General features: G+C 33.7%; 3 protein-coding genes across 4 annotated transcripts; all 3 read left to right on the top strand.

Annotated features, from left to right (window-relative positions):
• Positions 1–2090: 2090 nt before the first annotated feature.
• LOC132191060 (GDSL esterase/lipase EXL3-like) lies at positions 2091–4715 on the top strand. Its single transcript, XM_059606080.1, has 6 exons — positions 2091–2097; positions 2357–2433; positions 2609–2842; positions 4145–4400; positions 4513–4582; positions 4637–4715. Exons 1-6 carry the CDS (start codon positions 2091–2093, stop codon positions 4713–4715), a joined length of 723 nt encoding a protein of 240 aa, XP_059462063.1.
• A 1759-nt stretch (positions 4716–6474) lies between these two features.
• On the top strand, positions 6475–8676 carry LOC132190567 (GDSL esterase/lipase At3g14820-like). Of its 2 annotated transcripts, none has more exons than XM_059605600.1 (5): positions 6475–6837; positions 7153–7283; positions 7553–7786; positions 8043–8202; positions 8325–8676. In XM_059605600.1, exons 1-5 carry the CDS (start codon positions 6570–6572, stop codon positions 8513–8515), a joined length of 984 nt encoding a protein of 327 aa, XP_059461583.1. In that variant the 5' UTR covers positions 6475–6569; the 3' UTR covers positions 8516–8676. The 2 variants fall into 2 exon arrangements, with proteins under 2 accessions (XP_059461583.1, XP_059461582.1); XM_059605599.1 differs by having other exon boundaries at positions 7947–8202; positions 8325–8675.
• Positions 8677–11790: 3114 nt separating this feature from the next.
• Positions 11791–13887, top strand: LOC132189195 (SKP1-like protein 1A). Its single transcript, XM_059603797.1, has 2 exons — positions 11791–12227; positions 13458–13887. Exons 1-2 carry the CDS (start codon positions 11916–11918, stop codon positions 13629–13631), a joined length of 486 nt encoding a protein of 161 aa, XP_059459780.1. The 5' UTR covers positions 11791–11915; the 3' UTR covers positions 13632–13887.
• Positions 13888–13943: the final 56 nt, after the last annotated feature.

Here is a 13943-nt window from a genome sequence, read left to right on the forward strand (position 1 = left end):
TGAATTCATAGAGATTGTCCCAAATAAATGGGATTAGGATTGAGATATGGGAGTGTCAATTACTTGAAGGTTGAAGCAGATTGCACCTGTTTTATGTACCTCATCCAATGACAATTTTGGAAATTGGAGAGGCGTATTACTGTTGTTGTATAAGAGGACAATGAGAAATAATCCAAATAATTCATGTCTCCAAACTTTGAGCTCTAAATTGATAAATTCTTTCTTTTATGATCATGGAAAGAGGTTTTTAGAATTTTTATTGATCGAATTGTTAGAAATTCAGACAAGAAACGTACAAGGCCCCCAAAAGGTACTATGAGCAGCCGTACTCAGGTACCGTGCCTCATTAGAAATGTAGAAATACATGATGGGAAAATAATATGAAAGAGAAGGAAGAGAGTGAAAGTAGAAAAAAGAAACCGATCAAGCTTAAAACTACATCTTGTATTAAGCATATGATAAAATACTATATATGCATGTGACAATTAGGTGATGAAAGTCCAATTAAGAGATTTGGCGGTGACAGTATTTAATTAATCCTCTCCATTTCAATTGAAAATTATAAGGAATAATTTATTTGACTGTTATGGCTATTCCCATAAGATTGGAATTGGCTTTGATAGTTTGTTTAGGGGTTAAGTTGGTGTTGTAGGTTGCTTTGTGGGGGACTTTGTATTAATTATTTTGTGTGGTTATAAAAATTTTCATTCATTAAAAAAAAAAAAAAACCTACTATAGAAGGAAAATCTGTTATTGGTCATCCCAGAATACTTGGGGCAAGAGAAACCATCTTTCCTTGACAAAGAAGGTCTAGAAGGAAGGTAAATTTAACCTGTTCTTTTCATATTACAGCTCTATATATATATTTTATTTCGTGCAACAAATGAAATTAACAGTTGGATTTATAATCTTCACTAAAAAAACCGTAGAAGTTAGAAGGAAACTTTGAACACCAAGAACAAGTATCATTTCCTCCTCTTCTTTAGCTTGATCCAAACTTGGAAGAATCCCAAGAGCACTAGATTCTCTAGTGCAATCTATCGCTTAAACATGAGAGAAGTATCTTTATCAACCCCATTATTGTTTATTTCTTATGCTTTTGTTGTATTCTGCACCACTGAAGCTATCATTAAAATATTGGGCAACAAAATAATATCAGTAATTCTTATGTTTGGCGATTCCCTTGTTGATACCGGCAACAACAACAATATCAAATCAATAAAAAAGAGCAATTTTCTCCTATATGGGAGATAGTTTAAGGAATGAATACCAACTGGAAGATTTTCCAATGGAAAGGTTCCATCGGACATCTTAGGTTTGTAAGAAAAATCTCTTTATCTCACTCCTGACATTCATGGTCTTGACATCAATTATAGTTGATTTGTTTGGTTAATACTACAATATCTATTGTTTGAGTCTTCACTCAATTTTATTCTAGATCTTGTATTTGAGATATTTTACCTAGCAAAGATGAGTCACGATGTGGCTTTTCCCTAAAGGGATTTCATGTATGAAAAAAAAAGAAGCAAGCAAGCAAGCTAATCTAATTCATGTGACAATTACGTGTTCAAAGCCCAATTGAGAAAGTTGGCAAGAAGAATAGAATCACAATGAAACCATAGAAAAACTAGCCATATGGAGTAAAACTATTTAATAGACTATTATACAATTTGATGATGTGGCAGTTTAACTCATTCCTTGAAGAAGCACATGTAAAATGAAAATTCGATTTTCACAGCCACTTCGTCTTAATTATATGACAATCATATAGCAGTCTATTAAATAATCTTATTCTTTTATTTTTATGAATCTCTCATATTCCATTATATAAAGGGCCACATGTCCTTAGAGGAAAAGTATAAAAAGAAAAAGAAATATATATATATATATATATATATATATATAATTCTAGATTTGAATTCTTGTTTTTCCCGAAAAAAAAAAATCACAATTGTGCGGCTTGGTGTGGTACTGGCTCCTAGCTGAGCTCTGGGCCTCTGGCCGACCACACTGAAGGCTTTATGTAGAAGATTAAGATTGGTTTGGGCCGACAATTACATAAGCCCATTGAATGTTGGACGATTACAAACATGAACGGTCAGATACAGAAATTCATTTTGGGTCCAAAAAACAGGAAAAGAGAAACAAAAAATAAAACATGCAATTACAGCAAAGTCAATAATTCCATTGATACTCACAAAATAATAATAATAATAATAATAATAATTCCATTGATAATCAAGTTTATAATTCCCAAATTGGTCACAATGGTCCTTAAGACCAGACTGAGCAGTTCTTTCTATTCCACCCTTTTAAAATAGTTCAGTTTGTAATTTTTTTATTTTATTTTTTTCAGTGAAAGAATTGGGAACTAAGGAACTCCTTCCATCATATAGGGATCCAAATTTACAGCTTAAAGATCTACCAACGGGTGTAAGCTTTGCTTCAGGTGGCTTAGGATATGATTGACACCAAAAATATTGGTAGGTGCATTTTAGATTTTTTTTTTTTTTTTTTTTCTGGTTCATAATTTATTTCTCTGGCCATTTTTTGTATGATTTTTTTTTTTTTTCTTTTCCCTTTATATTGACATTTTAATTTTTTTCAGTCAGCCATACCACTATCCAAGCAACTACTAGACCTCAAGCAATACACAGGGAAGCTAAAAGAATTGGTGGGAGAAGAGAGAACAAACTTCACTTTAGCCAATGGTGTAACTTTTGTGGTAGCGAGTAGCAATGATATTGGCACCAACTATTTCGTTACTGGACTTAGGAGATGGGATTATGATATTCCTTCTTACACTGATTTTTTGGTCAAGTCGGCTTCTAATTTCGTCAAGGTAACTTCTTTTATCTATTCCTTGTTTATGCTCAAGTTCATACAAGCTTCTACGTGGCGGTGAGACATAGAATTTTTATATGACTCACAAGTTCAATATGAAACCAATACAAAATTGACAGATTTAGGGTTGAGGAGCCTAACTCATTTGATTAATTAAATTGGTCGTGTTATAGTTGACCCACATAGTTTTATACTCATGCTACTACATGACCAAACCCAACACACGAATACAAATTGCCACCCCTAATTCTATGCCTTGGAACATCACTTGAAAATTAACAATTGGAAAAACTACATTTACATGCCCGGACTACTAACAAATTTATAATGTCTCCCCTAACATGACCAAACCCAACACACGAATACAAATTGTCACCCCTAATTCTATGCCTTGGAACATCACTTAAAAATTAACAATTGGAAAAACTACATTTACACGCCCTGACTACTAACAAATTTATAATGTCTCCCATAATATTTCAAGTTTTGCAAGGTTATTCTAATTTACCATTGGGGTTGCAATATCCCATTTTGAGACCCAAAATGAATGATAAAAATATCATTGATAACAATATATATATATTCTGTTTGTTCTAAATTTTTTATTAGGGTTATTTTAGTCATTTGACATTGCAACCCAATGGTAGATTAAGAGGGACATTACAAAAATTGAAAGATTGAAAAAGACATTACAAATTTAATGATAATTAGAGGGTGTAAAATAATTTTCCTCAACTATTCAAACACACTTATAGATAAAAAGCACATGGTATATTACTTCTTTCAATAGGTGATGCATGATCAAGTTCATATAAGCTTCTAGGTTGGAAAAACCACATTTATCTTCCTTTCCTTTGACTATCAATAAATTTGTAAAATCACCCTAATGTTTTAAGTTTTGCAATGTTCTTCTAATTTACTATTGAAGTTGTAATGTCCCATTCGACGACCTATAAATGATAAAAAAAAATAATAATAAATAAAAAAAAAAAAAAAAAAAAATCTAGAAAAAAAAGTAAAATATTAAAAAAATAGAAAATAAAAAAATCAAGGCTATTTTTTTCATTTTGGGCGTAGAAGAAGAATATTGTAAAAATTGAAAGATTGTGAAGATATTGCAAATTATTAGTAATTAGAGGGAGTAAATGTAGTTTTCCTGACAATCCAAACACATTGATACATCAAAATCACATGGTATATATATATATATATTATTTAAATTCTTTGATGGTAAAATATAATATATTAATGGACGTGGGTATATCTAGTAGCTTATGGTTTTGCTCCTCATTGTGTTTAGGAATTATATGGGTTGGGAGTACGAAGAATTAGTGTTTTCAGCGCACCACCACTTGGATGTGTGCCAGCAGTGCGAACTTTGGTTGGGGGCTTAAGAAAAGGATGCGTCTATGAGCCAAACGAAGCAGCAAAATCATTCAATGCTAAATTGTCTGCAGAGCTGGGTAACCGTAACAACACTGTGCCTCACTCAAGGGTGGTCTATATTGATGTCTACAACCCTTTACTCCACCTTATAGAAAATCCCAAAAAATATGGTAATATATATATATTTCTTCTTTGTATTTTCAAAAGTTTTATTACAATTTACATCAATATTTTTTAAAAAAAGATTTATAATTTTTCAATAATTCATATATTGTAATTCAGGCTTGGAGATTGCAGATAAAGGGTGCTGTGGTACGGGGACCGTGGAAGTAGTTTTGCTATGTAACCAATGGTCATTAATTGGACACCAGTACAGATGACTCTAAGTATGTTTTTTTTTTGACAGTTATCATCCTACAGAAAAAGCGTACAAGATACTTGCCAATCAGCTCCTCGGAAAATATGTCAACAACAGCTTCCTTTGAGATTGTTGGTTTTCCCTTTTTCAAATTTAAAATTATTTGTATCAAATAGTTATTTCAGATTATTCCATAGAACTTGACAAAAATAAATGAGATAAGGGTTGAGTTGGGATAATTATTTTTTTGTCATATCCAAACCGTTCCCAAAGCTAATGTGGACCTAGCTAGTCCTCCATAATATTTCATGCATAGGAATGGATATAATTACTTTATCCAATAACAATTTTGGAAATTGTGAATATCTCCAAGCTCCAAAGTGATTTTTCCTTTTAGTGAATGTGGATTATTGGTGTGGGAGTATGGAGATAATTAAGAGATTCTTTTATCAATTGAATTTGTGAAAAAAGAAAAAGGTACCTTAACACTTGTAAAAGGAAAATAATTTCCTAAGGGGAGGGGGGATAGATTGTTCTTTTAACTCATTTAATTAAAGAAGTTATACATTTTAATTCTAACTTATTAATTTTATATTCGAAATATCAAGTCGGGTCAAGAATGATTTGCCCTACTCGAATTAACATCACATGCAATAATTAAGCAGCCCCGATCACGGTCCCACGGCCTGATGGCCAATTGCTTCTGCCAATATTCTTGATGGAAATTTTGAGCTGTCTTCCGTCTTGATATGAACCAGTCACAGCATTTCCGTTCGTGGGTCAAGTCAATCAACATCGATATTCGACGCAATGGGCTTAATTGCCCAAGTCAATCAAATTTTACGAGCCTGAGTCGCAACAAAGTAAGCAGAAAACAGCAGAACAATTTCAATATTTGCTGGCAGTCGCATGCATGGGCCATGCCCATTGTGTTGCTATATTAGTGGACTGGGTATATATAGTTGTTTTCATCTTTTGAAATAATACTCTTTTTTTTTTTTTTCCTGGCCTTTTTTGATTCCTAATCGTTTCATTGTATGAGTAGAACATTGACCCTCTAACACCTACAATATTGGTATGCAATTTATTATTTTTCCGCAATATATCTTGCGGGTTCTCATATTTTATCGGATAACAAACTTGTTAATTATGCTGCAAAATGACATGGAATTCCTTTAAGGCCAGGGTATTTTGTGACCAATATCTATTCCGAATACACGATCCGAGCCTGCAAGAACCGTATGTATATTGATAATCAAGATTCAAATAATTGATATTGTGATAATAATTACCGAACAAGTCGACCATTTAAGCCGAGTCTCGGCGGGCAATGAATCATAGAACTAATGGTCGGATTAATACTGTTGCTGTGTCGGCAGGCAATAACGACATAGCCATCGTCTATTCTATTACCCAGCTAAGAAATTAAATTGCAGTATATATATATGATATAATGCATTTTTGGTTGCCTCAATCCGCTAGCTTCTAGCGTAAAAATGAGTAAACACTTAAAAGAGTGTAAAAATGAGAATTCGTGTCTCGTTTGTTTCTCGTATATTTCTTCAATGCCGTCAAGGCTGTCGTCATTAATTTGGGTCCATTAATTATATCATTCGACATGACAACATCTATGACAATTCGATTAATGTGAAGGTCCCTTTCTTCCCGCTCACCCCAAAAATAATACCAACATTGACGACAAGGTCCTCGCATGCATGGTCCATGGCCATGCACTGGCATTTGGTTTGCTTTATAAAATCTCTCATTCATCCAAAAAAAAAAAAAAAAAATTGCATTTTTTTCTACCAGTTGACGACATTGGAGCTAGCTGTACGTACAAATAACCCAATGAAAATGAAAGGGTACCAATTAACGAGGACCAGTACTAGAGAATTCTTCCTACGGGGAATAAGTTTATATATATATATGGAAGAGAGATTACAACAATAGAGCAGTCTAGTTGGTCTTGGTGAGTCTGAGAATGTCTTCCGAGTATTGTTTGAACATCTTATTCTCTCCTCTTGTTTTTTTATTGTTTTGCACCATAAAAGCAGCTGCGATAATAAAGATAGCAGAGACTGAGACAATTCCAGCACTTTTCGCGTTTGGAGATTCAATTCTGGACACCGGAAACAATAACAATCTCGTCTCAATAATCAAGACCAATTTTCCTCCATATGGAAGGGATTTCGTTGGAGGAAAACCAACAGGAAGAGCTTCCGATGGAAAAGTCCCCTCAGACTTGATAGGTAGTAAATATTACACATCCTTCACTTTCTTCCGCTCTCTCATCATCATCATGTACGTGTATGCCATTTAATTTCTAGTTTTAACATACTAATTTTCACTACTCTTCACTCTCCTATGGGATCGATGGATTCTAGGCAGCCAAGTTTGAAGCCTATTGTTTATGTAAATATTTTTATTTCAAGACTTTTTTTTTTATTCTTTAATTTCCAATGATCGTTTGATTGTATGGGTAGAACATGAAGAACCTGATAAAATTATAAAGGAGACCATTCATGTTCTAATTTTCTTTCTTTCTTTCTTTTCACCTTTTTAAGCCGAGGCCTTGGGAATCAAAGAGCTTTTACCTGCATACCTTCACGAAGATACAAAAGTAGAAGATTTCCCTACAGGTGTATGTTTTGCTTCAAGTGGCTCAGGATATGACCCTTTAACAACTACACTATTGGTATGCAATTTATTATTTTTCCACAATATATATATATATTTGCTGGTTCTCATATTTTATTTAGATGACAAACTTGTTATATATGCAGCCAAAAAAAAAAAAAACTATTTTATTAAAACGACACCGCGGGTAAGAACTCAAACGGCTGATCTCGTGGTATAACCAAATGAGTCGACCATTTGAGTTAACCCTTGCCGACGAGGATAGAACTAAGTGCTCTTACATTCTTACTGTTGCTCACTTTTATCAATTTGTTTGTTGGATCCCAGCAAGTTTTGTCACTGTCAGACCAATTAGATCTGTTTAAAGAGTACATAACAAAGCTGAGAGGGACTGCTGGAGAAGATAGAGCAAATTTCATCATATCCAATGGCCTATATATTGTGTCAGCAGGCAATAACGACATAGGCCTCTCCTATTTTCTTACCCAGCTCAGAAAATTGCAGTATGATGTTCCTTCCTACAATGCTTTTTTGGTTGCCTCCGCTTCTAGCTTTCTCAAGGTACTTATCATTCCCTTTTTTTTTTTTTTTTTTTTTAAAGTACCTTATTCTTGGAGGGCTACCTTAACAGAATATTCGTCGATCCTTCGTAGTATAAAAAAAATTGTCGTTTTAGATACCATTTTCTTATATTATTTCTGTTGTATAAAAAAATTGGAAGGAGTTATATGAACTCGGGGCTAGACGGATAGCTGTTTTCAGTACGATTCCGTTGGGATGTGTACCAATTCTAAGGACTCTTTTTGGAGGGATTCAGAGAGTGTGTCCAGAGAATATAAAGGAAGCAGCAGAATTATTCAATGCCAATCTATCAACTGAGCTGCACTCCCTTAGCAACAACCTTCCGGATGCCAATATATTTCTCGTTGATGTCTACAACCCTCTACTCCATCTCAGTCGAGATCCTGCTAAATTTGGTGAGTCGACGTCCTATGGATAAGTTTTTGTAATTTCATCACTATCTATATACTGATTTTTTTTTACCCATTTAGCTAAATCATCATCTATATATATATATATAAATGTTTTGAAATTTCAGGTTTTGAAGTTGGTGATCGAGGGTGTTGCGGTACGGGGACAGTAGAATTCTGTGAAACATGCAACGAACTGGTTGACCTATTATCGTGTTCTGATGCGTCTAAATATGCTTGGTGGGACTCTGTACATCCCTCAGAAATGGGATACAAGATTCTCGTCTCACAGATCCTCCAGAAAAACATCAACAATTAATCTCTTCTGTGGACGTTCCCCTTGTTGATCAAGTTTCGACCTCTCATAATTAAATAACAACATCAAGGGTGTATTGCAGTTTTATTTAAATAAACTACTTTATTTGCCTAGCTATATATGACAATTATATTATTTAAATGATGGTTGCTGATGAAAATATTAATGACGTTTAAATTTTTAATTAATACAGTTTACTGTTAGTCCATGCAATTACAAACTCGATCTGAACGTTGGATTAATATTTATTGGTTATTATTCTCAAAATATAATATATATATATATATATATATATATATTGGTTATTATGTGGATTTGTATAGTTGGTTCATTTTTGTATTGGTTATTACGTGGATTTGTATAGTTCGTTCATTTTTGTTTGGGGCCCATAATGGGCTAGGACAATTTTTGAACACGTGACGAAGCATATATTCTCACTCTGTATAAATAAAATTAGCCCATTAAATAAGTGTTGCATATAAACAGAATCAGCTACGGAGAGCTGTTCTGTGGATGGTGTGCTGCAATTTTCATTGGGCTGGGCCAACTTAATAAACATGGGCCTCAAAAGAGGCCGAACAACGGTAGCTGTTAAAATGGAGGAAGCCGAGGCAAAGCCCCTGAAGGACCACAAGAGAAGGGCCGCCCTCAAAAGACATAAAATCCTCGAGCACATGCTACATCCGATCGGAAGAGGATCCTCTTCAGTCCATTTTAGATTAAAGAATATCCAGTTAATAGTCAAGATCTCTTTAAAGTTATATCACGACGCAGTACAAGCAAATATGTCTTTATTAATTAAAAAAAAAATTATATATATTTTGAAAAAAATTATGTACTGGCGTAGTGGTTGGTATCCATTGGGAGCGGCCTACCACTCCCAAGGAGTTGGGTGGCTTCGGGACACCGCATTCTGCCACTGGGTGGCCGAAAGACTGATGCCCTTGGGGTGGCCCCACACTCCAAGGCCAAACGATATATATAGTTTGGGTTTAGGGGTGGCCGGACCACCCCTAATTGCCATGTGGGTGGTCTAAATACCCCTATGGCCAAGATCCCTTATTTTTTTAATCTGAATTTTTTTTTTTTTTTTTTCTGTATTTGTATTTGTATTTGTAATAGCTAGTACTAAAGGTGTCCTATTTGTGGCTGTAAGATTTCTAAAAAAAAATCCCAGCTATAAACTGAATATTTTTCAATCTATTATGGACTCGAGAAGATCCTATTCCTAACCGGTCACATGTCAGATGGCACGTGATATATATATATAACCTAGTTTAGTCAAAAACAGAAGTCCTATTTTCATTTTGTAGCTAATTTTTACAAACTAATATAATAAATTGAAAAGGGTCTCACTAATATAGCATGTGAGAAGCATTTTTCATATTTTTTTAATAGCATTAATTAAAAAAAAAAAAAAAGCACATACTTTTAAAACACGTCACTTTTAAATTGGTTAGGAAGAAATTTTCTTCAACTTACTTTAATAAGCGACAAGTGTCATCGAACATGTTTGGGTTTTTCAAAAATCAATGTCTAGGTTCCTAAGTTAATAGAATGACAATAAAAAACTGTTAAAAATATTAAAAAAAATATGCAAGAGATGACACCTGGCACTTATTAAAGCATGTTGGATAAAATTTATGTCCAAAAGTAATTACAAAGCATTAAATCCCAGGATATCGAACTTTTGAAGAAAATAAACAAAAATGAAAAGTCACATTAATAGCACTCCTAAAACATTAACTAAACTCATTTTGCCTGGACTTAAAACCAACAAGTCGACCAAAGTTTGTCCATTTAAATAATAGGAACAAATTATATTTAGTTTTTAGGTTTTTATCCGACTTGGATTTAATCTTTAGGTTTTGAATTTCAAGAATAAGATCTTTAATTTTTATTTTTTTAACATGTTCACATAAGGGAAGGAAGATATTCGAACTAGTGACCTCTATTTCATGAAGCATGATCCACACCTGATTGAGCTATCCATTGAGAACAAAATGCTTAATTTTTATGTACATTTAAAATAGATTCCGTTAGTGTCAAGAGTTGGATGAGTTTTTAATTGGAATTTTGGGAGTTATAATAAGTAGGCAGTGGAATGTGCACAGCCAATCTTGGATTTCGTTTGGGTTTGGAGAAGCCCAATGGTCTCCCACGGTCTTATCAACATTAATTTGAATTGAAAACTTAACTCAACACCGGCTTTGAATTTAAATTATCTGTGTTTGTGTTAATCTATGGTGTAACTATTTCAAATTTTTTTTTTTTTTTTAATATGTGCCCACTTCTAAAAAAAAAAAAAAAAATTAACGCTAACATAACTTTTTAAATCACTATTACTTCGCTTTTCTAAAAAAAAAAAAACAAAAAATCACTATTACTTCGAGGCTTTTAAAATTATCTAGGAGTACGTGTAACATTTACAAAATATATATATATATATATATTCATGATTTCTCAGATAGGATGCTATAATACAATATCATTTTTATTACTAATAATATGAAAAGGAGAAAAAAAAATAAAGTAGAAAAATCTAATCCTCATCCATTCAAATTTTGGCCTTCCAAATTTTACATAAATTTAAAACTGTCAAGATGAGATATTTCCGCCGGGGTAGGTAACCATTGGAATAGGGTCGCTTAGATTTTTTGAATATTTGTAAAATTTAAATTCAATTTAAAATTTGAGTAATATTATTTAGTAGAATATTATATTATTGTTATTTAATTAGAAGGACGCAATAATAAAAATTAACACTTAATCTTTGTTTCTTTTTACAAATATTAATTTAATGATTAATTTTTATGGTCATATATTAAATTATATAGTAACCATATATCAATTTAAATACTAAAAGTTATATATGACCCCAAGTATCTACCAAAATTGATATGGGTGATACCTTCTACAATACTTATGAATGAAAATAAGTTGTTTATTTGACCACGTCACATTAAAAAAAAATAAAAAGTTTTTGAAAGAATTTATTTATTATTATTTTTTTTTAACAGTAGAATCGAATTTATTTGGCGGTGACCTGATACAAAACGCATTTACGGATCCAAAGGCCACCGACTCCCTCGGGGCACGGTAAATTTATGTCCTTATTTCTTCCTTTCATTGAATGTTCAGGAAAGGAGAAAATATATATATATATATATATATATATAATCCGAAATTTAATAGACGTATAATATTTTATTCTATAAATAAAGGTAATATTTCAATAAATTTTGTTTCACTCGCTCAAATATTTTTGTCGTCTCTCAGTATAGTGGCAGACTTTATCCGATCCCTCTCTCTTTTTCTTTCTCTCTCTCTCTCTCTCTCTCTCTCTCGGCGACTTCTCGAAGTCCAATTCTAGGGTTTGTGTTTTGAATACCTCATCAAAACGATGTCGTCAGGGAGGAAGATAACTCTGAAGAGCTCGGATGGAGAGACCTTCGAGGTGGAGGAGGCGGTGGCTCTGGAGTCACAAACGATAAAGCACATGATCGAGGACGACTGCGCCGACAATGGCATCCCGCTCCCGAACGTGACGAGCAAGATCCTCTCCAAGGTCATCGAGTACTGCAAGAAGCACGTCGAGGCCCCCAAAGCAGCCGCCGCGTCCGAAGAACGCTCCACCTCCTCCGACGACGACCTCAAGGCCTGGGACGCCGAGTTCGTCAAGGTCGACCAGGCCACCCTCTTCGATCTCATCCTGGTCTGTCTTCTTCCTTATAAACCAAATCCCCCTGTTAGATCTTTTTATTATTGATTTTTTTTCTTCTGATTAGGGTTTTGGTTTTGTTTTCTTGGCTTCCGTGTCTTTGATGTGTTTTTGTTTGGTTGTTGAGAAATATTCAGGGGGAATAGTAAATTTTTCTTTTTTAATAATTTTTTTTTCTTTCAATTTTCTCGTTTATTTGGTCTCTAACAAAGTGAGATTTTCCCGAAAGTACTTATATTTGCAAAGACTATATATAGAACTTGGTTTGAATTGGTGAGCGGAGAAATTGATAATGAAGTATTCCAGATAATGACCTCTTCATATCTCAATCTTTTAGCATTGTTGGGTTAATAGTTATATTATATACATTCGCATATATATATATATATATATATATAATTTAATAATTTTTGTTAGATTGGTGGCTGAAGCAAGGCATTAATGAATTGCCAATGGCTTCATAAAAGTGTTTGAAGTGTATGGTATAAGTGCGCTTGCAAAAGTGAAGCATCAAGTATCAAGGAATTGTCTCGGAATAGTTGCTAGTGTTTAAAGTGTTTGGAAATGGTTGCAATGCACTGGCAAGTGGCAAGTGCTATTATTAAGTAATGGATCGGAACATGGACTTATGGGTCTTTCAAGTTTTAGGGTCATCATCTAGGTGAATTTTTGGCTAAGTGAATATTGCTTTTATCAGGCTTGTTACTTTTTTCCAGTCTTTTATATAAGGAATTCGTTTGGTAGCTCTATCTGTTTTCTGTTGTGAAGTATTGCTTCTGTAAGCGTAGGCTCTGGTTTGTTTTTTTTCTTTTTTTTTTTCAATTTTGAATGTTCTTTCCTTCTTCTCCATAAGTGGGTGTTTATCTCATTTACTCTATTTCTATTTAGGTTGTGCCCCTCTACACCTCACCTTCTATGTTTTAATAAGATTGAACTACTTTTCCAAATACAATCTGGTTTATGCTTATGAATCAGTTGATGACTAAATTTATCAGATTATGGGATTTCTCTCCTTGTTGAAGGTCCAGTTAGTAGCACAAGTTTTTTGGACCTGCAATTTGTAGATCATCATGGCGGTAGATTTTTTTTTTCTGGGTGTTCATTGAAGGGTGTTTGTTCTTTCATTTAACATGCACTAAACTACTATTGCATTATATGAGTAACTTCAACCATATTCACACACCTTAAATTTCAATCTCACTTTGGAGTATGTCTGATTGGCAGGCTGCAAACTATCTGAACATCAAGAGCTTGCTGGATTTGACTTGCCAGACAGTGGCCGACATGATCAAGGGCAAAACTCCTGAAGAAATCCGCAAGACATTCAACATTAAGAATGACTTCACACCAGAGGAAGAGGAGGAGGTTCGCAGGGAGAATCAATGGGCCTTTGAGTGAAGATCCAAAATAAATCACATCTGTTTTTTTGTGGCTTATGTTTCTCTTTTGTGCTGGCGAAAGGGGATGTTGTTTCTACCTATCTAAGACTTCTTAAGATATTAACTTACTATTCTGGCTGTTACTATTGTAGACAATGGTTGTTTTGCTCAAACCTTGGCCCCACTTCCCTCCCTCCCTCTCCATTTATTTTCCCCATGATGTTCAATGGATCTTTTTTATTCTATGTTAATATGGTATATGCTGTTTTCATTCAGTGCTTTGTCCTTGTGATTCTTTTATCTACAATTTAGTCTTTTGTTAGATTAAGGC

The sequence above is a fragment of the Corylus avellana genome, chromosome ca8 (assembly GCF_901000735.1).
Source record: "Corylus avellana chromosome ca8, CavTom2PMs-1.0".
NCBI lineage: Eukaryota > Viridiplantae > Streptophyta > Magnoliopsida > Fagales > Betulaceae > Corylus > Corylus avellana.